The sequence below is a fragment of the Columba livia genome, chromosome 4 (genome assembly GCF_036013475.1).
Source record: "Columba livia isolate bColLiv1 breed racing homer chromosome 4, bColLiv1.pat.W.v2, whole genome shotgun sequence".
Lineage (NCBI taxonomy): Eukaryota > Metazoa > Chordata > Aves > Columbiformes > Columbidae > Columba > Columba livia.
This window is the reverse complement of record NC_088605.1, coordinates 45,281,245-45,308,253: the sequence shown is the minus strand read 5'-3', so window position 1 is coordinate 45,308,253 and position 27,009 is coordinate 45,281,245. Positions and strand designations below refer to the sequence as shown.

Genomic DNA, 27,009 nt, shown 5'->3' with positions numbered 1-27,009 from the left:
TAAAATGTCCACCTGAAGTAGTTACTGTAGTAGTTCATTATCCTCCGGTTTGTTTTTTTTTCTCTCTGAAATTCTGCTGTTTGTTTTCCTTTTTCTCTTTTTATCTGATTGCTCACGAATGCATCATGGTTATTTTTAGTCAGAATGCAACGAGCAGCAGCAAGAAAAAGGGTAGAAACAGAAGAGCTGGTATTTATTTTCATATGTCACATTTTGACAATTTTGCTTCTTACCTTGCAGCTATACACCTGCTTTTTTTTTTTTTCCTTACTTCTTCTCTAATATATTTGGTTCCTCTTTGAGCTGTGTGGCTTTCAGTATGAACTAGATGCCAAACTGGCTGCAGGTGCCCTTCAAAGTAACAACCTAACTGAAGAATTGTGAAACATCACCCTACACACCCTTATTCTCTTTTGCTTGGGGAAGATGAATGAATAGGTTGCAATGAATCAACCACACCAGTGTTAAGTTGTACAGGTCTTGATCCCAACTCAGTTTAAACCTTTTAGTATGGAACTTAGGCTGTACTGTTTATCCACTCAAATCAGGCATTTTTAGTAATGTGTACTATGTGATTATGCAGACAGCTAGCAGGCTCTCCCATGTGAAATACAGTGTCTTTGTCCTCCCTATCTCATACTCTCTTATTATTATCTCTTTAATATTGCTTAAAAATAACCTTGCAACATGTTCATGGCCAAGTAATAGCGTCTTATAGGTGCCAGGCAAAATAATAGGAAACTGTTTTGAATTTGAAGGTAACAGCAGTCTACAGCTGAACTCCAGGTCCAAGTCTGGATTTTATACCACTGACCTGATAGAGACGATTGTTTCTTCTAGAAATTCTCCCTATAGATTAGCAACCTGTGTTTCAGATATAGAAGACCACTGGGTTTATTGGACCCATGTGTGAAAAAAACCAGAATTATTAGAATATTAGAATTGGTAAAAGGATCTGAATAGTTTAGTTAACAAGCTTTTCAGTATTTACTTAGTTGAAACATTAATTGTAGTGCCAGTTTCATGTGCAAATCTGAGACAGCTTTCAGTACTAAATAAGTTTTGAAAATATTTACAACAAACATAGCACCTACATGCAGAACATTGACAAAATAAAAAAAGAGAAGCAGTACTCCTGTTCATGCTGGTGCACAAGTTAATAGGTTATCAGGGTTACCAAATAAACAGTATTATTTTATATTTTCAGTAAATAACATATAAATACTAAATTAGATTCTGCCCGGCTACATTCTGCTCTGCTGTACATGAAGAATTATCAAATGTCTGCACTTGTAGTAACAACCAGTGACTGATTCATTTTTAATCAAGATGATTCATTTTTGTTCTAGGTTGTTAAAGGAGTATCCAGGTTTTGTTTTCACACCTCGCTCAAGAGAAGAACTTCCACCAAATTTTCCAAGTGATATCCCTGGAATTTGCTATTTTCTGGATGCTTATATTCAAGGAACAAACTCACAGACTTGGTTTCAAAAGAGAGATTTGGGAGATGGCAATGCCAATTTTTTCGGTGAGGAAACAGGAATAGACTAAATTGTACATTCACAAGTGTATAAAATAAATTTATAAATATTTTGATTTTTTTTGTATAAATTGAAAATTTTTAAACATGTACGAAACATGAAAGCACTTTAGATTGTGATCACCTGAAAGCCAGTATTAAAATTTCAGGCAGTATGTCACTGACTACTTTTTATTTTTCCTTTGCGTAAGAAACATAGTCACTAAAATAATATTGCAACTTCACTGTTGAAAATGCTACTAAAGACTACATTTTCCCTGTGGTAATTTGTAAGTGCTATGTAACAACCTTCTCAGTTCTCTCTGTGCTGAGAATTCTAGATGTTGTACATGCAATGTGTCAGGAAATGCAATGTGCCAGTGATGCAGCCACATGCAGTGTTGTGAGCTGGTGCTTACCAATGACTATTAAAACTCTTTTTTCTTAGTGATTCCATAAGCAAATACCCATTTAAGTATTGTCATTGCTATCACATACTCCTTCCAAGTGCATCATTTGGGCCACATCCTAGAAGCTGCTGACCATCTTCTAACACTGACTGGAGTCCATGTGTTGAAGGTGCTCAGCATCTTCTGGATCAGGCTGCTGATTGTAGCTAATACACATAGCAGAGTTTGCTGCTTACTGTTTCATGAACTTTGCGTGTATAAAATGAATATAGATTAAAACACTGTATAGTCACATACTGAAGTCTCTGTAATGATCAAATAATATTTTAGTTCTTGGGTTTTTTAAAACACAAGAAATAATAATACCCACTTGCTATTATGTATTAAGGCAATAAATGTTTTCTTTTTGTCGTCAATTACATTTGAAATGTTTTAAAAGAAGTGTAATAAAACATGCTTTGGAGTGTTTGCTTAGAAAGGAAATTCCAGTCAGAGTGTATAAAATGGAACAGAAGCACACCAGTTTAAAGCTCTGAACCTTATTCAAGGATGGCAATGTGGGTATGACATGTTATTGAAATACCTATGGTATATTCAAAGTTGCCAGGAGAATATACAGGTGAACACAAATGCTATAAAACATATGAACACTTATACAAAGTATTAATATTACTACAGTACAAGCTTTTCTATTGTAGAGAGCGGAGACCTCTCAAGTGTCTGCCTCTGGAACTGGCAGAACAGGGTTCTTAAGTCCCAAGTTTAGGATTCTGCCTCTCCAAGTAGCAGATCCACCTGCATAGAAATGCCTCTGTGCTGCAGTTTGATCCTGGCTACAGGCTGTGGAGCTGCACTGCTTTCACATACAAATATTTCCAGTAGTATCAAATACTATTAGTTATTATTCAAACTTATTGACCTCTTGACTTTTGGCCTGTCAACCCATAAGTCTTTCTTCAAGCCACTTGCCACTGAATCATGTATTACTCCCTGAATATTTACAGAGAGCAATTACATTACATTAAGACGCCGTTCTGTTCATTTTCTGAACCTAACTGGTTCATTCTGAAGCTGCTACACTGTTTTATCCTACTCATACAGAGCAGGTACCATCAGAACCTTGAGAAAAATCCTGTAAGAGACTAGCACTAAGAACATTTTGAATGCGTATTTTAATTCACATTTCCTGTAAGCAGCATTTGAACAAAACTTGAAACATTGAACCCTGCTGTTCCTTGAGGTCTCCTGTATCCATCCAAGATGCTTAGAAATAATTCTGTGACACAAAGATGGAATCTGAAAGTCTCCCTATATACTATATATACACCTATCTCTTGCACATGCCATATATATGCATGCACATATATAAGCATATGAATTTGTAACATTTTTTACAGCAGTGTTTCAAGGAAACAAGAACTCTGCAAGTCTTGGCTACTGCTCTTTATGATTTTGATCAGAAAATTCTGTTCTATTGGCATAAATACCCAGGGGCTAGAAGCAGTCCCATGTGCATGCTCCTGGATTTAAAAATGAGTATTTGATTACTGACTTTTCAGTAGGCTCATGATATTGAGCCAGTAATGACTAAAGTCAGTAGGAATCTATACATCCCTGTCATCTGTTGAATGTTTAAAAACAAGAGGACTTTCGAATAAAAAGGATTTCTTTCTCTGTATCTACCGAATGGGAGGGCCTCTTGGGAGTGAATGTCCTTTTGTCCCTAGAAAAGAACTATTGCCGGACTGGTTGATTCTCAAAGCCAGATTTCATGTAAGTCTGTAATTCAGTCGGATGTTCCTCATGGCAGTTCCTGCCACCTTCCTGAGTGTATCTCTGTAAAATAAAATGTGCCGTAGGCCAAAGTTCTTATTACAGATCAAATTCATCTTCCAACATTACTTTTTATAACTCTCTTTTTTTAATATACCCCAGGCTACATTACCTAGGATAGAATTGCTGTAGAATTAATTTTGTTTCACTAACTTTTTTTTTCTGAAAAGTTCAAAACATTCCCATGTCTTCTTCAGCCTTAGTTCATGGAAGTATCCTGATAAGGCATTTGAGTGTACATAGGAAGCAATATGCTTGAATCTCAGTAAAGTAAATAGGATTTAGGCACATATTTAAGCCAATGATTCAATAAAGTGCTTTAAAATGTACTTGTGTTCAGACTTGTTCTGCAAAAAAACCCCACGAGTGTATGTTTAGCTTTAAGCATAACATAAGAATTTAGGTCTCACTGAAGCTGTTCCTCTGTTCAAGTTGTTGGTTTTTTTTGTTTTGTTTTTTCTTTTTTTTCTGAATGAATATGTATTTAATAAGAGACAATTATTTTTAACTAATCTTTTCACTTAGATGTTAAATAGTCCTTTCACTTTTTAAATAACTTTTCACTTAAATTAAAGCCAATGGGAAAAAAAAGTAACTGGAAAGCTGATAAACAAATTGTTGAGATAAACAAAAGCAAGGCAATTTAACTGACAGAATACTGAAAGATTTTGCAAGGAAATAAAAGTTGGTTTTAAGCTGATGACTTGTATAGTATTTTGTTTATGATATCATGAAAGTCTTAAGAAACTATGTAGTACTATTTATATAAATACACAAATACCATAGTATTATGTCCAGAAACAATTTTGTTGTTATGTGATTTTTAAATTTTATTGGTTTATGAAGATTTCTCTGGGGCTGATTCCTGTTCACATTTACACCATGTGATGATGGAAGATACATTTTTATCACACTGCAATTTCTTCACCAAAAAGGTATGAGTGTCTCTTGAAATAAATAAAAATTGGATCCTTTCAATCTTAACAGTGACATAGCACAAGTAAAAGCTATAGCAAAAGAATTCAACTAATTTTATTTCATTCAGGCAAAACCCAATAAGATTTCAGGGAGGTGTTGGAAAAATGTGATTGTTGCTGGTGTCAGAGGAAGTGCAATTAGTATGGAGCCAGTGTTTTCTTTCTCTCTGAACTGCTGTCCAAACCCAAAGCAAACGAGCTCGCAGAAACTGCCTAAGCAGTCAGGCACACAGATCATCCAGCCCCAGGCCAGTTACTTTTTCCTGGGAAATCTTAAAAAGGAAGAATTCAGACCTCCTCCAAACACAGTTCATTTCTCCCATCACTTTCTTTTGCATTTTCTGCAAAAACAGCTGCAACAGATAATACAGGAGGCAAAATCAGTATTTCCAGCTGAAAGCCATCAGAGTTAAGGGGACTTTCTCTCGAATCTTGGCAAGGGGACCCTTTTTCAAACCCCACCCATCCTATAACCTAGCAGGCCACTCTAGCTGCTGCCATTTTTCATGCCTGCTCATTGTTCTGCAAAAGCAGTGGAAGGGGAGTTTTTGTTTCCTGCAACACCAATATTTTTTGTGGCTATTTGCCATATAGTGTACAAGGGACTGTTGCTTTCAAACCTTTCAAGAAGTCAGCGTGGCAGAAACCAAATTTAACACTGAGGCTGTTTCTGAAATGAAAGCTAGGACTTTCCTGACTCTGAAGTGTGCTAGATGCGTGCTACAACAAGCTTTAGAGATCCCTGAAACCATCTCTGATTGTATGGCTGCTCACAAATGCATAGGAAGGAAATAATCAGATACAAGTTAGATTTTTTTGTTTTTAATTTCCCAATCCCATTTGCATGAGTTCACTGTCGGTCCTTTTCTGCAGAACAAATGGAGAGAGTAAAACTCACTGTCTTACATTACCCAGTGTTGCTCTGATACTGAAGCACAAATAAAAGATGGAAAATAATGGATGGTTCTGGAAACTCTGCTACATCCAGACACAATGGTTTAAAGATATGTACTCTCCTGAGCACAAATAGTAGGATCCGAATGTTAAATATGCAGTTAGGCTGGAACATGAAGCTGGAAAGCCAGTCAAAGAAATAATAAACTGTGAAAGAATCTAAAACAAAGTAAACAACCTTATAAAGTTGTGTGTCATCTACTTCAGGAGATCTTTGATGCTAACAGTAAAATTGAGCCAGTGGTTTCCCAGTATAAATGGAGATGAACACATTGGTTTGCGGCCCCATTATAAGGTCTCCTTTGAAGATCTGTGTTGAAATTGTTTCTCATCGTCTGAGCAGTAAAAAGTTACAAAATATTGTGCCACTACACCAACAAATGCCATGTTCAGATGAGTATCCTGCACACGCAGCATGTAATGGGAAATAACCTAGAGGAATCCGTGTAGCAACATCCCAAGGATGTGAAAAGGGGCAGATTAAGTCATAGATACACTTCCACTCTTCTGATTTTTTCAGCCCAAACAAAACCTATCAAAGAAATATTGAGGACAATAAAGTTCCTGGGAGCTTTGGACTACGAGCCTATGAAAATCAACAGGAGTCTTTCCACTGGTTGCAGAAGGTGTCAGAGAAGATCTAGACACATGATTAGTTTGCTTTGCACTGCAAAGATTAAACTCCTCTTACAGGAGGATGCAACAGAGCCCGCAGTTTCTCAAATCTACACAGGTTACTGCATTACAGAACAGCACTGGTATATTGAGGGCTGTTTCAGTCACAGCTTGTCAATACCAGTATTGGAAAATGAATGTAACTGTATAGTGAAATAGTGTATAGTGGTACAGTGGTATAGTAGAAATAATGAATCTTGCTGAAGTGATCTTAAGAACAGATTTCTGCACCTGGGAAGTATTATTATGACAATCCCAAATGTCAAGTCTCAGACCATTATGATTTGAAACAGACAACTAAACAATACCTGTAATTCAGTTTGATGTCAGTAAAGTGAAACCCAGCAATACCATATAAGGCAGTGTTTTTATTCAGGATTAAAGTAACAATATAAACTGTAAGGGTCCAAGTCCAAACTAAAAAATGCAACTTATTAAAAAACTTTATTTGTTTTATGTTTGTGTATTAACACAAACCATAGTGAACTGAATGTAGATGTTCTTGCCCAGCTAGTGGTTTTCCCAAAGTTACTGTCTCATTAAGTGCCATTTCAACCAGCATAAAAGGATCCTAAAGCTACTTTTTACTTTCATGGATCTCAACAAGAATTTCCAGATGAAGTTAGCGTCTCACATCAGGAAAAAACATGTATACCATCACTTAAAAAGTACAACAGTTGTTTTTCTCCTGTAATCACTGTCTGCAACTTTTGGCTTTCTGGCAGCCCATGCAGGAAACTCCTCCTGAGAAACGTGTTCAGGGAGACAAAGTGAAGAAGCTGCCTTGTGGGATTTCAGCTACAGAAAACACTTTCTAAAAAGCTACTTTCACATCAGCATTCCATCCCATGCACATCCCAGTTGTGGCTAGTGCCTCAGTTTCTCTCCCACTGCAGAATACCGAAAAGCAGCTGGGCAGCAGCTCATGAGCTGTAACTAGTGCATGAGGGTGCCCAAATGTGAATGAGATGGCATGCTGTACTGAACAAGCTTTAGGCTTTGAAGTACCTCAGATACAGTCCAAACGGTTGCATGATGTGCATAATACATGTGACCTAACGGTCCTGATACTGATAGGGCTGGGCCTTGAAAACAGCCCAGTACTAACAGCTTAGTCTGATATGTGCTTTATCTTTTTGACTTAGAGCCTTTCCTTCAGCTGAAACCAAATCTTGCCTAAGGCCTACCAGACAGTCTTGATTCAGCAGGCATCTGGAATGGAGGCTGGGCCCTCTCTGCAAGTCACTTGCTTGAATTCCTTAATTCAGCATCTTCCAAACTTTTAAAAGCAGATCCAGAAGAAAGTCAATTTCACAGTTGTCTAAAGCAATTTTGACCTTTGCAGATACCAGCACTTTTGAAGAAGTGTCACTCAGGTACACAAAATTGCCAGGATAATCTACTTTCTGAAAACCATATCAAAAAAGAATTTTATGTAATCCCTCCAGTATCATTTTAGGAGCATGAGGGTTTACCCTATATACAGGCTGAGCAAGTGGATTCCCTTCAAACTTGTGAAGAATGGGGATGTTGTTAACACTGATTCTCAACCCAGTCTTGTTATTTCCTAGCCTTCTGGCAGCATACCCTGTGGGATGTGCTGTCAGGACTTCTTTCACATTTTATATCCTCAAAAATATTTTATAGGTGTGTGAAGACGAAGACTATGCAACATCTGAATGTATTGTTATGCCTACATGACCCAAAAGCATGGTTTTCCTCTACTGTTCTTGGAATGCCTATGATACGAGGTTTGCCAAATTTCTGATGGCTATCCTCCCATAATTTGTCTACCTACTTACTAGCAATTCTAACAGAAATCTTTACACAGATTCAAAAGTTCACCGAGCAATAGATGAGATTTCAAAAAATTCTAAATGTTGTCATTTAACTTACTGACAGGGAGGTCCCAACCCATAAACTGCATTTTTTTTTTTTTCATAAAGTATGTGAACAGTTCAAATTTTAAACTTATATTGCACTATTTTACTGACCTCTGAACTGATTAGCATCTATGGCTCTATTGATTTCATGTAGCAAGGTCTCTGCCCAAGACCTACTACAATAGTAGCCATCAAGCATTTGTCCTATAATCCTTTTAGGTAATCTCTTTATCTCTTGGATGCATTTTGATTCTTTTTAAGCAAACAAAAAAAAAAATCAGTACTCTCCCTGGGATTTTTGTTGCATACACTGAGGCCAGGTCTTTAGGTGGCACAAAGGACTTTAAACTAAATGCATTTTTCAAGTATTGCAACATCTTTTTTGTTACATGTATATGATAACATATGATGACAGCGTGTTATTTCTGGAAAGTCCCTGGCATGTTGCCAGTAATCCTGTGCTCAAGAAGTCCTGTTTTAAGGGTCATACCTTACTTGGAGAACCCTTCCAGAACCCATATGCAGCAGGTTACTGATACAATGCAGTGTTTATTCATGTGGGCTACTGACAATGACTTAACACCAGCAAAAAAAGTTACTGAAAGCACTCATTATTATGCCTTTAACTTCACTAGCCTTTGCAAAATGAATGCACAGAAACAGAAATGTCTGTGATCACTTTGCCCCTCAAATTCTTCACTTTTTAGGGGACACTAAAAGCTAAGTGGTTGCAAGTGATGACATAGCTCTGTTCCTGCAAAGGCAGCCACTGCAAAGGGCACTGGCAGCAGAGCAGCCATAGCCCTACAGCCCTACCTCCCTGACCACCAGGAACCTGCCGGGCACTTTGATTAATCTTCTCAGCATCTGGCAAGTCCCAGCAACTCCAGCTGGAGAAAAGCATTTGGAAAGTCCTTTTTGATATGCAGGAAACTGTACGACAGAGGTTCGAGGGGTTCCTCGCTGAGGTGAGCATGGGGGTAAGAAACCGTGCGGAATGTTCGTATTTCCTCGGCCTGTCCCTCCTTCTCTCCCCCGCACATGCCAGTCTGGGGCGACAGCAAACGCTGTTATCCCGCCGACCGCCGCCGCCTCAGCACCTGAGGAGGTGCAGAGGGAGCCGCAGACCTAGCAGTACGCACAGAGAACCCACCAAGCTACCGGGGCGGCCGGCCCAGCCCGCTCCCTCCAGCTCCCCGCTGGGCACGGGCGATGGCGCCCGCGGCCGCTGCGGGACAGCGACCAGCTCCGGGGCGGTGGCCATCCGCGGCCCGCGCGACCAGCCCCGTCACCCCGCCGCATCCCTCAGCCACCCGCAGTCCCGCCTCCGCCTCTGATTAGAGGAGAGCATGGCGGCCTCTCGCGCCATTGGATACTTTAGCAGCGGCCGCGCTCGCCATTGGATGCCGGCGGATGCCATTCGGGGCGGTGGCGGCCGGGGGAGGCGGTGAGGAGATCGGGACTGATCTGCTCCGCGGCTTTGGCGGTGGGGCGGCGGCGGCGGCACCATGGTGAGCTCCGCCGGGCCACCTTCCCTACCCGGGAGAGCGGGGCTGACGGAGACGTTTGGCCTGGCCTGGTCTGCCCGTGCCCATGGTGGGAGGGAAGAGGCTGAATCCGCTTGGGGAAGAGGGAGCCGTGAGGGGAGCCGAGCCCCAGCCCTTTGTTTTGGGGAGAGCTGGGGGGAGCGGGGTGGGTTTCAGAGGGGTTGCGTCCTGCCAGGTGACCGGCATCGGGGTGGGACGGATGGGATGTGATGCTGCGGGGCGGCGGAAGCGGCTCCCCGGCCGGGTGCCTGACCGCGCCGCCGCCTCCCCTTGCCCCGCAGTACGGCTTCGTCAATCACGCCCTGGAGCTGCTCGTCATCCGAAACTACGGCCCCGCCGTTTGGGAGGACATCAAGTGAGTGTGCGGATGTCCGTGCGCGTTCCCGTGTGCGTGTTCCCGTGCGCGGGTCCGTGTGCGTGTCCCTCCGCCCCGTGAGGGGGCCGGGCTGGGCCGGCGGGGGTACCTGTCAGGCCGGCCGGGGCCCGTGGGCGCCCCGTGTGACGCCCCGCGCGGCTCTCCGGTACCGGCAGGTCTGTATAAACGCCTGGCAGCGGTCCCACGGAGGTGGCTGTCAGCCGCGGCAGCACCGGCACGGCGCGGTTGTTGTTGCCGCATTTCGTCCCCCTCGAGGCCTTTCTTTACGCCGCACAGTCCCACCTTGTGCCGTGCTTACCGGTGTCCAGGAGCCGCAGCGGAGATGACATTGATCCCCGCGGTTCCCTCGGTTGTGCAAAGTATGTGACAGAAGTACCGAGCGTCCAAAATGTGCTGGAAACCACGGAGGCCCTTCGTTGAGTCAGGTCACCAGGTGAACTGTGCAACAGCTACATCTCTTTGCATTCCTGAATGAACTGACATACAGTTTTTAGCTGGTAAACTCCATCTAAAATGAGTGTGAGATTTTGATAATGTGTGCAGCTTGATATTTTAAAAGCTTCTGCAATGCAGAAGTACAACTTCATGTACGTGTAAGAATGACTTTCTGCTTTCTTCTATTGAACGTGATTTCTTGTGTCCAGCCCTTGTTTGTCTGGCATTTTTCCAAGGAGAAGACTGTCTTCACTTAAACTTTTGATGAATCGTGGGATTGCATAAGAAGTTTGACATGAGTAGTGCAAAGAAAATTTACCATACATATGGTAGTATTGATACTTAGGAAAAACTATTAGAAATATTTTTAAAAATACATAAATGCTTAGAGTTTTAAGCTTGCATTGTAAGGCTTTATGTAGCTACATGATTAGAAGAAATGGTTAATGTCATCTGTTGATATCATATGTTTTAAGGGACAAGTAGATAATCCAACTTGGAGAAAAGAGTCTTCTTTCAGCTGGACACCTTCTTCTCTACTCCTCTCTCCATTTAATTTGGGCCAGCTTTAATATGTAGCTGTGTTGTCATTGTCCTAATAAAATTTTCTGAGTGAAAGGACTCCTCTTAACTCTGAGATTTCTGTGACCATGGCACTTTATTTTATTAATGCAGTCATTAAAATTGTGGTAATCTTACACAGTACCATGAAAGCAGAGCATCACATAAATCTTGGTTTGAGGACCTCTGGAGGTCAGCTAGTCCAGTCTCTGTTCCAGCCGGGACAGTCACTGGCACTAGATGAGAGCTCAGGAATGACTTCCATCTGGCTGAGTCTTTAAAATCACCAGAGATGGAGAGTCCAGAGTTCTGGTTCGGCAGACATTCACTGTTCCTGCGATCCCTGACAGTCTATAAATTACATTTTGCAAATGCGGTTCTATGGATTGTGTAGATGAGTCTTCAGTGAATGCCACGCAGTTTTGGGCTGTAAGTTAAGTACTTGAGCTATATACATTTCTTTTGCTTACATATCTTATTTAAACACACTGACCTATTTTAAATTCTTATGGTTTGATGCTGGTTTTATGTGACACATCTAAGTCAAGAGACTTAGTAAAAAAAGTTATAAATAATTTTCCATGAAAATTATAGTAAAATCTGTATAAAGTATAACGTTCACTCTTTCCTGGCATTCCATCCCTTACCAACACGCTTATGAGTATTATGGTCCACTTTTGTCCAGATTACCCAGTGAACAGAGTTTGTATTTAAAACTAATCTATCTGAGAATATACAAAGTTTCACCTTCTAGTACAAGGTCATGTTGCAGACTGTCAGAACGCAGTCATAATTCCTGATGCATCCTATCTCTACAATTTTACACACACATAATAGAATACTAAGGTTAACTAAAGCCTGCGAGGAGTATTACTTATTTAACATTTTGGAGAAATTTAGTAGAAAGATATGAAATATTTTGCTAAAGGTCAGCTGTGAAAGTTCAGGAAGCCGCTACATCCTGTTTCTGTCTTTCAGCTGAGAAACTTTTCTGTCTTGTAGCAGCCCAACAGGTAGGCTCTCCTATTAATTTACAGAGAAGATGAATTTCTGGAAGGAAACTGTGCCACAACACAACCCAAACAGAAGAATGTAACATCATCTGCAAGAAAGAGCCAACATATGCAACAACTGCCATAGTTCCTTATGCAAAAGTGTTTGCAACAGGCTATTTATTTAGCAGGATTTATCTTAAAAACTTCTGTATCCTGGAGTTTAGAAACCACCAAACAAACCCCTATATATCGCACTGGAACAGATTATTGTGGTTGTGCTGGTTTAGGGGATAGTACAGGGTCAACTGGTAGCCACTAAATGCTTGTTGGTTTTGGTGCTTTAGGTTCCTGTGGTGCATTTGCAGTAGTGTTGTGGAATAGGTTAGGTGTTTTACCTTATGTAAGCGAATACAGACTTCTGGCAAATGCTTTGTGAGAAGTGTTAATCATTTAGGAAACAATAGGAAGAAATACACCAGTGTTGTGGCATGCTGGGTTGAATCAATTGAATCACCAATGCTTAAACTGTAATAGTAATTGTCCAAGTCCAGGGTCTTTGATTGCTTTAAAAAACATGAGAGGAACTTTCCACTGTTAGTGTGGTTGAATTTGCAACAATGTAAGCATTTCTGTGAAGCAGAAAGGGTTCTGGGTAGTTCAGTACAAAATTTGACATCTAAGCTTTTTTTTTTTTCTTTTTTTTTTTCATGTTGATCTGAACACATATTGCCATTTTATTCTCCCTTAAGTCACCGCAGTAGCTGTGAATCAGCATTGCAGAGTGGTGGGTTGTGATTGCTGAGTGATTCTCAAATGCCAGTGGGTGAATTAGTACTTAATATTGATAGAAGTGAAAAGAAAACATAGAACTGAATAAAGTGGAGTAATGAAAACAGGTCATTCTTCAAAACAGAGAAGTACATTCAGAAAAGTTAAATAGTGAATTGAAAGGGTATGCTCCAGCTGAAGCACAAAGACTATTGTCTTCTGTAGCTTCTTCACTCAAAAGTGACATTGAGTGAAGTTCTTAAGTATAGATTATGGGAGACCAAATAGTTGAGTTTGATGCTTTTATGAGAGTGGTGTTTTCATGGCCATCACTTAATGTTAACCGAGTCAGAATGATGGTTTCAAGTGTCTGTTTCTGCTGTTTCACTAATTTTTCAACATTCTTGTGACACCACGATCTTTCTGAAAAAGATATACACTGTTTTTGTTTTTAAATGTCCCAGAGTAGAATTCTTGGGAAAGTTAGACTCCAAGTTGTGTTTTTTTCTCTCCCACTTTTAAAACAGAGCATAACTAAAATAACTAAACAATGGATTTTTTTTTTTTTTTTTAAACATGAGGCATCAAGCTCATGGAAAAATTATGGTATATATATTCTGAAATTTTACTGAATATCAGTTTTGTCAGCTTAATGGAAATATGGCTTGGTTTTGCTAAAGAACTAGAATTAAAATGCTTAAAACCTGAAACAATTCAGACCTGTGTATTTCTGAACGAACATTGCTGATCCCAAATAAGTTGAGTTCAAAATAAGGTGAAGCAAGCTGGCATATGATCAATGAAAGATCATCTTAATTAATGGAGCCTTTATTAATTTTCTTAACTGCAAAGTCTCAAAACCTCGTTTCTCCTTAGTTTTCCTCTGGCTACCACTCAGAATTGAGAATTTGGTATTGCAGACAGTTTTTTTGTGATGAACCCTAGAAGCATTAGAGGGATTTAATGAAGCTGGATGAGAGAGGAGGAGTGAGCGCCACTGGGGAGAGTCCTGCAGTTGCTGAACTCTGCATTAGCAGATTTTTCTCAGTGGAAAGTGAAGATGGTTCAGCATAATAATTTAATTTGCTTACTGTCAGTTGCAAGCTGAATGTGGGCTTTGCACTGTAGTTCACTCCTTCAGTCCTTGGAAGGAGAGACTTAGAACCTGGAATACACAGAGACATGCTTCTTTGATCAACACTCCGCTAGTTCTGCAAACAGTTATTTTCTTAGTAAGTAAACTGTTACTTAGAGCCGTTAACTACATCTTTGGTCAGAAGACACTTTTGAGTTGTCCCTTTCCTGCTAAAGAGAAAACCTCTCTCGCATCCCTTATTTTGTCAAGGCTGTTTCAGATTGTGTGGCCACAATTGAAATGGCTTGAAAAAATGGTTCTCAGGATTCCTTTCACATTAGATATCTTCAGTTCCTCTGCAGCCAGTGTAAATGTTAGCTGACATAAACTAAAAGCTGTCAGGCCTGACCATTCTCACATACATGCCATTGTATTCTCATGTCTGATCAAGGCCAAATTTGTACTGCTGGGTGATACAGTTGTGTGTGAACGTGATAGTAAGTAATGTGTATGGAATTACTATCTATGTCAAAACAGAGAGATTACTCACATTAACACAAAAAAAAAATCCAAGGCTTCTGAAGATCTGTCTTCTCTAGTATGTTTTCTATGATGGACATATTTACAGGTGTGGTTACACATTTTTAAAGGGGGCTTCAATAATGATGAAATGTGAGCTCTTCTGCAACAGGTGTCGCATGTGGCTGAGCTGAACAGCCAATGCATGTGAAATTCTGAGCACTCCATTCAGCAGCTCTAAAGGCTTAATTGTATAACAAAAAAGAATTAACAGGGATGTCCTCTTGAAACAGCTTCAGGACAATATGTAGGAACTAGGGCCATGTTGTCAGCAGGGAATATGTACATAGTCATTTATCCTGTGTTTCCCAACAGTATCCCTTCATGTTTGATTAAATGAATACAGGCTTTTCCCATGGGCTCCTAAATCTGAATTTAGGCGAGGTTAGATGCTCAAACTGTGACACTTTCAAATATATTGCCAAGAAACGGAATGAGAGCTCAAATATCATGTTAAAAATGCATTAAAATGCTTCATCACAAGACTTCAGGATAAATTAGTTTTTCCACATAAAGGTATATGAAATAACTGGTTTTGCAAAATGAAATGGCAAGATTAGTCAACTACAGTCTTCGTCTTCCTTCTGTTTGTGTGGTAGAAGTTCGCACAAAACCATGTGTAGCCTGAGGAGTATGGAAAAACTTGAAGAGAAGCTGAAAACTCTGTGCCTGCAAAACTAACTACCTAGAGTTCAAACCAATTGATTCTAGAAAATAACATCTGTGTTGAAACTTGCACAGTAGCAAAATAGGCATTTTGTACCCCAAGAGCCACATATCCTTTGCTGACTGTACCTCAGTGTGGAATGCAGAAGGCAATAGTCTTATTTTCGTGGTGCTCTATGCATAGTGTAGAATTAAGGCATTATCCTGCCTTTGTCCTTTTTTGTCCTCCTTTTTGGGTGGGTTAGGCTGGTGTGTGCTGTCCACACATGCTATTACCTGCCAAGACTCCAGCTCTGGGGAGTCCACTGGGTAGCACAAACTTTACATGGATCCAGTGGTCTGGAAGCACACATGAAAGAAGAGCAAAAATATATCACTTGTCCAATGAGGAAGAAAAGTTTTGTTGTTCTGCCCCAAACTTCACACATTATCACCTACCAAAGCTGCAGCTAGTTGACTCATCAGAATTTGTTTTCTATAACTATGAAATGTGGAGGGTTGAGAAATTATCCTGGTGCAACCTAAGTGGAAAGCATCTCTTCTCAGTTTCAAGTTGGGTTCAACTGAAGTGGTAGAAAACCCTGTACAGTTTTGGGGAGGGAGATAAGCTGTAGGGCTATCGCTTGCCTTGAGAAAACAAAGCAGACACAGAAACTTGTGCATCATGTTGGTAATAATTAACATAGGTCAGACTTTAGTAACTCCGTGTGGCTTTTGCAGTAAAATGTAGGTGATTTAAGAATACATGCTCATTGGGTGACTTTTCAAAGGCATTCCTAGCAGTTAGGGACATCACTGTTGTTGCAGGTTGCCCAGTTAAGTCAGGAGAAGTAAATGCTTTTATTAATTTATGCATTTAAAAATGTCTGCCACTGACTTTCACTAGAATTTAGATATTTATGAATTCATTGACGGGATGTGATATCTGACTAATTTTATTTGCAGCTATATTCCAAAATAATGAAAAATAAAAAAATCAAATAACAGAATAGCAAATCTACTCAAGTCTGCCTTTAAGAGTGTGTTTTACATTTTTTTTTACAGGGGACAGAATTAGACTTTTTTAAAACTCACATTGGTTCCTGGGAATTTCTGGCATAGCAAAAACTGTACCTTTTTATGCTTCTTGAGCAAAGCAGATAATAGAAGATCTTTTGTAGCTGCAGAATAAAGGCACTAGCTTGACTTATTGTGTCTGTATACTGTGTTAAGAATGTCACCTTGTCAAAGATTTTTTTTCTGCTTACTAAGATGGCAGAACACAATTTACATTTTTTGAAAAATCGTGTAAAAATCAAGGTTTTGGCCTGTTACTGTTGCTTAGCACAATGTTGGGATGTAATAATAATTCATACTATATTATTGTTGGCCTTTTCAGAAATCACACAAAAGCTGTAATGACAGACTGTTGTTACAAGTGGCAACAGTAAGCTCTTAAGAGGTCTTGGAGTTCAGGTAAGTTATAGGTCTGATGCTGGTGGCATGTAAGGTCCAGGAAAGCTGTGTTTTGAGCATAAACAGTGCTGAGTACCTTGAAAAAATGGGTCCACCTGTCTCAAACTGGGCACACAAAGTTAATGAAACTGATCTGTGGTAGTCTTGCCCGCTTAAAATGGAAATGGTATAATTGACCTCTTGTTGGAGAGCTAATTAATGCTCGTGCATGCAAGTAAGTATAGGGATTAATTCCACAGGAATGCTTGTTACAAAGGAATAATTCTGTCTCAGAGCTGGATTTGAACACTGCTGTAAAGTTAGAAATTAGATTAGAAAACTATGCTGTAACCTCAAGTCTCAGGTTACATATTGATGAATGGGATAAAATAAAATACGGAATAGTTGTGCAAGGGCTGGGCAGAATCTACTGTCAGTACGGAAAGAACTGGTAGCTTGGAGGGAGAGGAGCAGCTTCTGTGGGCTCATGGGGCAACTGGTGGGTTGTGTCATGTGGGCTTCAGGAGAGCCAGGGACATGCGGCTTGGAGCAAACTTCACTCGTGTCACTATGAGTGGTACCTCAGTTCATCTCTCCTACTTTCACAAAACAACAAAAAAAAGCTTATAAAATGCTTGTGTCCCTTTATGAGACACTTGCTTGACTTCTTCGTAATAATTCTGGAAAACACCATGTTTTCTAAGTTTTCAGCTGGCTGTAGTTTCTATATACATAGCAACCCTTTAAAAAGTATGTAAACCAGCACCATAGTTTATACCAATCTGTCTACAGTGGTAACCATGTCACTTCTGTTAGGAGAGAAGGTGGATAATCATCAGCTTAGAATGTAAAGTTTTTGGAGAAACTATATTTGTATATTTATATGTGTATGTATAGGCATGTGCATGTTATGTCTACGTAACTACAATGTGGCCTGGGCAATAAAAATGCAAACTAAACAGGAGATAAGAATCAAAGATCTATACAAAATGTGAGGTGTGGTGTTTCGGTTAGGTATCGTGTAGCTGAAGCAAATGAAGGCTCTTCCAGTTTCTTGTATTTCTCAACAAGGGCTGATTGCAAGACAAACTTGGTGCCAAACTCCTTTTAAACACCTAAGCGTAGGTTTGGCTGTGCCTACCTAGGACTTCAATTTTTTTGGATCCTATTAATGTCTTTGGGATTTCTCCCATCAGATTTCTGGCTTTCCTATTCCTTTCTTATGTACGTCTCTTCCCAGGAACTGTAAAAATCTCCAGGTGGCTAAGGAGTGTCTTATGGATTTTCGAGGGTTTAGATTGTGGGGTGACAATAAAACCCTGGCAGATGTATTGTTAACCTCCTCTTCTCCCGCTTTCCCCCTTCTTCCCCTCCCTCTCCCCACTGAGGACAGGTGATCAGGAGGAAAAGAAGGACAGAGGGAGAAGAGTTGGAAAAATTAAAAATGTTTTACTAATGCTACTAATAAGAATAGAGAAAATAATACAAAATATACAAAACCAATCTTGAAAATCTCATCAACTGCAGAGCCAGCAACCAAAGTCCTGGATTGGACTCTGCAGCCAACCGGAGCTGGATTCAGTCTCTCACTAGGCCTCAGTTCGCAGGGATGACTAGCAAGGTCCTTTCCTAATGTCGGCCATAAGCAGAAGGGAAAAGAAGGCAAAAAAGGGCAAAGAGGATGAGATCCTCGTGATCTCCCACTTTTATATGAAGTATTCACATGAATGGAATGTTATACACCATTGGTCAGTTTCTTGGTCACCTGTTTCTCGTTGCCCCTCTTGTGAGATGTGAATCTGTCCTTATCAATAAGTTAGCATTCCATTGCTGTGTTTACCAAAACATGTATCTGGTTCTCCAGGAAAATGCAGCTAATATGAAAGCTTTAGCTGACAGGCAAATTCACTAAAAGATAAACTTGTTTTTTAACAAAACCAGGACAGGATTTTACCACATAGACGTGTGTAGCTCTATATTGCAGTGGTGGTAATCAGTCCTGTGTGAATCACCTCTCCTGCTTTGTTAAACTGCTATGAGCTTGCTCAGTATTTCCCTTTCCCAGCCCACGACTAATTTATTATAACGAATGCTTACTTTACAGTTTACCTGAAATTACTGTTTTTTTTCATGCTCAAAAATGTTGCGGACATACTGTGTTAATTATCTTAATTGTCTTCTCACCATTAACATTAATGAAAAACAGACTATTCACTAGAGTTTTAGATTGGAAGTCCATACTTATTTTGGATCATGTAGGACTCAGTTATAACTAATTGCAGCGGTTAGTGGAAAAACATTAAAACTGATTTATTGCAGCCTCCATAGCACCATGTGGGTTTCCCCAGCACTGAAGATGGAGTGTTCTGTTCAATCAATCTTGTAACAACTTTGAAAAAAATACAGATTACTTATAAATAGATGTCAGAAAGAGACTTTGTAAAGCCATTAGTGGTGAAATAACAATAGATGAATTTTTTTTTAATCCATCAACTTCTTTAACATTAACGAGTATTTATCCGGAAAGTGGCATTAAGTAGGAACACTTATTGTTGGTTTTGTTTCTAAGTCCTTATTCCATAGTATTCCAAAGTTCTAAGCATTTTTTTTTTAAGTTTTCTTTAAAACTGTTGCTGAATAGATGGCTCTTTGTGGGTCTGGAGGTTAATGTTCACAAGATTTATAGGGTCAGGCCACTACACTTCCTGCTCCTTCAGTTCCTCACAGCGGAAGGATCTGCTTGGAGGTCAGGAGTTTAAATTGTGTGGATGCCAAATTCTCTAGTTTTCTGGGAAAGGCTTAGCTGAAAGGAAATAGTGGCATTTTGTGCAAAATGTTGTGAGCGTTCCTGCAGCATCTCTCAGGTACTTTGCAGTCTTCCCAAGATTGGGAAATGCTTTTAGACCTGTCAGGATACCAGGTGTTAGAAACATCGCTCACTCTTATAAGTGAAATACTTAGAAGAGTATTTTGTAAATACCATTCCTTTTAGTCCACTTGTGTAAAATGAAGCAAAATAATACCATTTTAAAAAATATTTTTAGTGTTTGGAGTAGTAGCAAAGAACTTGTACATTTGTTAACTGTATTTTCTAGGATTATCTTATTTTGAAAACCTACATTAAACACTATCATATCCAGCCTGTAAAACTGGGAAATAGCTCAGAGCTCTGAAGTCTATAAATACACCTATTTACTTTACCCCGAACGTCATTTTCCTGGACAGATTCCCAATTTTCTTTAATCTTGTAACTTAATATAATTTATGTTTTTCCCAGCTGGGTGTTTTAAAATATCTCTGACCATCCATAACATGTACAAGTCTATTCTGTTTTGGTTTGTTTTCCTTTTTGGAGGAGTGAGAAGAGTTATTTCAATATTTTTAATAATTTTTAGCAAAGTGTCTTTGTGAAATACATGAAAAAAGTATGAGAAACATTTTGAAAACACAAACCATCTGTGAAGTAATATAATGAGCAGTGAGTTTGCCATTTTAATGTAAAAGAGTTGCAAAGATGATGATTCTGGTTTCACTGATACCATCTTTAGCTCTGACACATGTAATTCTGCTTAATGGTGTTGCTCTTGGAATGGAATTAAACTTGATGTGCTCCTATCAGTGAGATCAGAACCATGCTGGGTTCCTAAGTGCAGTAGTGTTATTTTGTCATTAAGATTGTTTTGACTGGTCTCTTCAATTTAATGAGCACTTTTTCCATCCTTGGTACACCAGGAGTAGTTAAGCACAATGGTGGCACAAGTCCCAGCAGAAACAATACCAATCATGGAAGAAGTCCTAGAGGTGGTCTTGGAAGTAGCTGCTGTTGTGGTGTGTCCAAGGTGACACACCCAGGGCATGTGCGTGGGACTGGAGTTTGGAGAGGAAGAGATCCAGTTGTGCTTTTGGGACCCTAGATCATCTGTTAAAGTGATAACTAGAAGCTTCTGAAAAATAATGTTGCTGTATCACAGAGAAGCCTGTGTATCTTCAGGATACAAAGTCATTGTTCCTTGCAGTCTTGTTTTCATCCCTTTTGACTGTTTGTATCCATGACATTTTCTCAATATTTACTGCATGCAGAGGTCTCTAATGGGAATGGCTCTTTTTCTGTATTTTTTTTTTTTTTTAATTCCAGCTTTATGGCTGACTACAGAGACAGGGCAGCGAGTACTACTTCACATGAATAATAAAGTTCTGACAGCAGCAACCCTCTTCTTGATTGTGATTTATTCAATTTCATTTTAAATGCTACCATCTGTCTGCAAAACTACAATGAAATCTGTTTTGTGCAGAGTAGGCTATGTAAGTAAGACCAACCTGACATGGTCCAGCTATGTTGTCTCTAAAATCTCTAAAGACGGCAAAAGAAATCTTTGTTACATCAAAACAGAGTATGTCCTCTGAAATAAAAATGTGTGCAATCTGCAGTTTAAAATTCTGCAGTGCAACATCTGTTCGGATTTTAAGAATGTTTTATGTTGGAATGTTTGTCCACACTTAACATTTCATCCATCTCTGTGAATTATTAACATTACCTGTGAACATTAGTAGTGTGTTTTCAAATACTAAACTAGTTTCACAATGGGAAAGATTTTCAAAGGTCCTATTGTATGCACATGGTATCACCTGTAACACTATTCTGTGCTGATAGACCAACAACAGTTTGGGGTCTGTCAGCATGACTGATGGAGGAAAGGCTGCTTTAAGTCTTGGTCTTGCTTTGATGTACTTCATAGGAATTTTTCCATTGGTTTCAATGTCAAACCTGAACGTGAAAAATGGCCTCTCTATAGCTGTGCTATTTTCCATGGTGCAATGGTTAAGGTTCTTTTTTCCCAAGTAAACTTCCTCACATTAACCTGGATAATATAAACATTCTGGAGGAAAACAAAGGCATTTTGGAAAAGCCTGGGCTGAAATATTTGTTTCCCACAATTCTAATAGCTCTGTGTAAGCATTCAAAATTAGTCTAGAGTAAATAAAAAAGGGCTGCCAGACTGTAGCAGTTAGGACAGGCATAACATAGGATGTAATTTTTGAACCATGAAATATTACATCCCATGTGCTGACAATAGGAGTCTGTTCGGGCAAGAGCATTAAAATCCTTTTATTTTTTTTTAACGTTTTGAATGTAAACTTACTGGGGAGCAAAGCACAGCCTTTTCGTTTTTTTTTTTTTTTATCTCTAGAAATGTAAATGAGACATTAATTGTAAATTCTCTTCTATTTGACATAGAAGTTAGTATGAAAGAAAGGCCATATAAAAGTTAAAAGTTTGCTACTGTAGTACTGCTACTTCTCTAAAGAATTAAACAGGGCTTGGGAATTTGCCAGAGCTTGTTGCTTTTGACTCATTTCCAGTCAAACCCTTAAGAAAGCCACCAACATGTTATTACTGTTAATGACTTTGTGATCAAACACCACGGCTGGCAGAAAACATTAGAGCTATGCTAGTTTAGTCCCATAATTTTATCTGGTCAAAAACTGGGAATAAAGACTGCAGCAGAACATTTCAAGGGAAATGCCACAGTTTTTCATGAAGTTATGGATTATGAAATTTTCCATGAAATATGATCAGCCAAATGTAAATTCTTTGCATCTAAGGATGCCATGTTATATTGCAGTTCTATCCCAGCTCGTGAACCAGCCAGGAGAGGGGAGCTGTTCAGATAAGAACAGTTGCAGCTTTCTGGTCTTTTAAAATTCACATACCCAGGTTTTTAACTGTACCTTGTTTCACAGAGGCAAGTTTATTTTCATACGTTGTACTTATAGGTTGCGGATTTAAAAACAGCAATGTCACACCGAAGAAATTACCAGTGATGGACACCCAGCCACAGTGGCTTCGCAAAACTGACAGAGTAGCCTCACTTTTAGCATTACTTCTAACAGTTTTCATAACACTCTCATATATGTTTTCATATCCCCCTTGTTTTAGAAGCAGTTCCTCAGTGTAAATGCAGGCAGGTTTGATAGATTAGGTAAGGGTCAGGTAATTAGGTGAGAAGACTGCAGCCATGAGGAAACAGTTTAGGGTTTGCCCATTATTATTTCAGTGACTTTGTTCTGTTTCCTGGACTGCTGGTGGTCACATCCTGGTCAGCCTCTCTGGTGCTGACAGCTGTGATGCTGTGCTCTCTCAAACAAGTTTATTAGAGGACCTGCAGTTTTGTAGACTTGCTGAAGGATGAGTGCCTCTGTAAAAATAGGAGTGTTTTCACATTGCATTGGCCATTTTGGGTAAGCTTACAGCAGCATTTCCCCATCACATGTTGTCTTAAGGCTGCTGAAATATTTCAGAGAGAAAGACTTGAGTTCTCAGCACTGTCAGGTTACAGAGGGAGGCAGAAAGGCCTCAGAAGCTGCAGAGCCAGCTCACTGGAGGCAGGGAGAGGCTTCAGCTGGCTTCACTGAACCGCCTGTCCTGTCCTCAGCCGCTCTCTGGCTACCTCTTGTTCTGAATGCACAGCAACTTCTGTGACCAGGCAATGAAAGCAGACAGGGAAATCCATCCAGGACAAAAAATAACCCAGAAAAACAAATATGTAGGCAACGATTAAAACTTGGACAAAATAAACTAGAGACAATTAAAATAAGAAGAAAGGAAGCATGGCTTGGCACAGAGAAGGAAATAGGAAAAGTTCCAGTCAATGTAACTGGAAAGAGATGCAAGAAGTTTGGAAAGAGACACCAGCATCATCAAACCGGGTCAATTTTTTAATACAGAAAATTCTCACACATAAAATCTGTGTCTACTGAACTGTGCAATTATGTGGTGGTTTTGAGGATTTTAATTGCTTTTACAGATGTTCGTGTTATCCGTTGTGGTTTGGCTGAGATCAGAGAAATGAAGAGAAAGCACAGTGTGTATCAGAGATGTGGGAAAGTTTGCTCATGCTTTGCAGACTTCCCTTCAAGCTGTAGCTGACTTCCAGTTACATGGCATGTTATGAGAATCAAAGAATCAAGATAGTTTTCTTTTCTCAGTTCAAGAAGGACAGGGAACTGCTGGAGAGGATCCAGCGTAGGACAACGAAGAAGATTAAGGGAGTGGAGCACCTCCCTTATGAAGAAAGGCTGAGGGAGCTGGTTCTCTTTAGTTTGGAGAAGAGGAGACTGAGGGGTGACCTTTTTAATGCTTGTAAATATATAAAGGGTGAGTGCCATGAGGATGGAGCCAGGCTCTTCTCGGTGGCAAACAATGATAGGACAAGGGGTAATGCGATCAAGCTGGAACACAAGAGGTTCCACATAATTATGAGAAAAAACTTCTTCTCAGTGAGGGTGACAGAGCACTGGAACAGGCTGCCCAGGGGGGTTGTGGAGTCTCCTTCTCTGGAGACATTCAAAACCCACCTGGACATGTTCTTGTGTGACCTCACCTAGGCGTTCCTGCTCCAGCAGGGGGATTGGACTAATGATCTTTTGAGGTCCCTTCCAATCCCAAACATACTGTGATACTGTGATTTCTGTTCAGTTCTTAGGAAATGTAAATTCTACCTTCTTGTCCCTCACTGACCTCATATGCTTTAAGACAACATTTCCCACTAATAATTCCAGCTCTCCTACTTAGGAAAAGTAAGAATATGTGGCATGGGAGCTGTTTTCAGGAGTCTGTGAGACTTGGTATCCTAAAGGCTGATCTGAAACTTTCAGTAAATGGTCAGGGAAGAGGACGAGAAGTACTATTTTGGAGTATGAAAACGATGGTTGTTTAGGAGACTGTGTGTATGTATACCATTTCTGCTTATTCTTTATAAACATACTCTTTCTTCAAGTAATGAACAAACTATTGTAATTTATTATTTTAAAAAGATAATACTGTATTTGACCTTTTTGTATCTCTGAGACACTCCTGCAGCCAGTTTTGCCCTGATTGCTAGTGTCCATTCTTTCATTCCTTTTGGGAAGTTCCCAAAGAGCTGAAGAAAAAAACCCAGCCCATTAAGTTTATTAATGTTTTTCATGCCATTGAATAGAGAATGATGTTCTTTTAATGTAGAACTTTATAGGCTGGTTAGTTTCAAGTCCTCTATAGCCTTGTCTTATTACTGTGGGAAAATTGCTCTGCTTGTTTTTAGCTCATGATGCTCATTCATAGAGTAAGTATAAAAATGTATGTGATGAGTGGCAGTTACAAGACTTAATTAATTAATTAATTTTTTAAAAGTAGATATATTTTTGAAATATGAAAACAGTATAGTATAATTTTTGGTCAGCAATAAGAATTTGATGAGCAAGATTAAAGAACGATGAAAAGGAAAAAGAAAATAATGGGTTCCAGACTTCCATTGATAAGTGAACATTTTATCAAAGGCTGATGATTACTAATTGGAAGGCTAAATGACAAGTAATTTAATTTAGGTCAATAGGATACTACCATGTGAAATTGGAATCAGGTCTTATCAGCAATACTACATGCCATGTAGCAGTTTTAAGATGAACAAGTGCTCTTAATTCTCTGACCTCTCTCCCCTTTGAGTAATGCAGAAAATGTTTCTGTTTGTATGGCTGGCTAATTCCACTACAACTGTAAATGCTTGAATTGTTGTGCAGGCATTATTATTTGGTATTCTTTTATTTTCAAAATAAATTATGCCAGCTCTAGAAAATTAGAATCTAAGTTTCAGTCAAAGACTTTAATTTTGACTGATGGTTGATCATGTTATGATGATGGAGATGTAAAAGAGGATGTTGGATTTTACATAGCAGATTTAGAATCCACTTTTTATAGGTACATAATTCCTCTGGTGACCATTAAAAATTTAGAGCAGTTAGGTATATTCGCTCCTAAACTGTATGTTTCAAGTCTTATCTCAAGAAGCATTTCTGTCCTACTCTGGTGAAAGCCCTTCATTACCATGGTACTAGTAAATATTTTTTACTCATGGTTCTCTTTCAGTTGTATATTCAAAAAAAAATTATTTCAGTCCTGAGTTGAATATTGTGATTCGAAAGGCATATGCTTAGCTTTTTATAAAAAAATACTTTTTCATCTTTTTAATATTTTTTTCTAGTTCTAAGAAAATTTCTAATTCTAATTCTAAGAAAAAAATGAAGAACATCTCCCTATTTTTTTGTGTGTCTGTAATATAAGAAGATGTGATTCAGTCATTCTCTTTAGGCTTTCCTACCTCTTTGCCTTTTGTCTTTTTGAAGTGTTCTGCAGCAGAGAGCTGTGACTAGGTGAATCACACTATGGTTGGGGTTGGAAGGGACCTCTGGAGATTGGGGTGTTTTTTCTTTCAATACAGTAGCTGTGACCCTCCACCTGCAAAGATACTATCAATGCCATGATCATATTAGTTTTACTGAGCCAAAATACATTCTGAGCACATAAATTAGAGCATGAATACTTACATGTCTGCTCTTTTGTCGCTATTTCTGCAAAGCACATTATCTTTGTAGAAAGTCATCGTAGGCGAGATCACAGAAGGTGAACAGCTATTATAAAAAAGTCTTGTCTTAAACTTGGGGTTGAAAATTGTTTCCTTTAGTGAAGAAACGTATCTTTTTATTATGCTTTACCTAAGTGCTGACACTTCAGTCATGAAGGACTGATGTGCTGTGCAAGAAAAATACCTTACAAAATCCTAGCATACTTTTTTTTTTTTTCCCTTCTATCTGCTGGGCATGTGCAGAATTCTGAAAAAAAAAATAAAAATAAAAAGAGAAGTATTTGATTAGGTACTTACATCTGGATTAGGTGCAAATGTTTGTTAAAAACATCCCATGCCTTTTGTAAACAAAATGCAATCAAAACTGGAAGGAATGGAAACACTTGCTTAAAAAGTGCTTAAAGAGCCATTAGATATTCCCCTATTTTAAATTGTAAATTCTGTCTTTACTGGTTCAACAACTTCTTTGTGAGGCTCTGTACAGAAAAATCACGTTTATTTTCTCACAGCTATTTATTATTTTCAGGACACAAGTGGTCTGAAATATTTGTATTGTACCTTAATGACTCTGAGATATGCAACAGATTTATTTCTAATTTTATGTCTTAAATAACTTCTGAAAGGCAGAGCCTACAAACTTATTTTATTTAAAAGACTTACACCAAACAATATATAATTGATTTCTTGATATAGTGCTTCTCCCTCAAAGAAAAAGATGTTTTTCTATTTTCTTTTTAGGAAGGAGGCACAGCTGGATGAAGAAGGACAGTTTCTTGTCAGAATAATTTACGATGATTCGAAAACCTATGATCTGGTTGCAGCTGCAAGCAAGGTCCTTAGTAAGTAATACGGCTATCTTCTTTGCCCATTCAGCACATAAAAGGTACAGCCCCCACCCCCCCAAAAAAAAAATCCACGTACCAG

The 27,009-nt window shown here is 39.1% G+C and overlaps 2 protein-coding genes across 6 annotated transcripts in view; both read left to right on the top strand.

Annotated features, from left to right (window-relative positions):
* GUCY1A1 (guanylate cyclase 1 soluble subunit alpha 1) overlaps nucleotides 1-4,462 on the top strand; it is a 39,093-nt gene extending 34,631 nt beyond the window's left edge. For all 3 annotated transcript variants that reach the window (XM_065061472.1, XM_065061473.1, XM_005509556.4), the window contains exon 9: nucleotides 1,350-4,462. In XM_065061472.1, coding sequence (XP_064917544.1) covers nucleotides 1,350-1,551 — 202 coding nt within the window. In that variant the 3' untranslated portion in view covers nucleotides 1,552-4,462. The remainder of the gene's footprint in view (nucleotides 1-1,349) is intronic.
* Nucleotides 4,463-9,591: 5,129 nt separating this feature from the next.
* The window catches only part of GUCY1B1 (guanylate cyclase 1 soluble subunit beta 1), a 43,416-nt gene continuing 25,998 nt past the window's right edge, over nucleotides 9,592-27,009 (top strand). The window contains exons 1-3 of one of the 3 annotated variants that reach the window (XM_065061470.1): nucleotides 9,592-9,762; nucleotides 10,080-10,153; nucleotides 26,824-26,924. In XM_065061470.1, coding sequence (XP_064917542.1) covers nucleotides 9,760-9,762; nucleotides 10,080-10,153; nucleotides 26,824-26,924 — 178 coding nt within the window. In that variant the 5' untranslated portion in view covers nucleotides 9,592-9,759. Of the gene's footprint in view, nucleotides 9,763-10,079; nucleotides 10,154-23,679; nucleotides 23,844-26,823; nucleotides 26,925-27,009 lie in introns of those variants that run through there. The other 2 variants (XM_065061468.1, XM_013369398.3) reach the window with 2 other exon arrangements.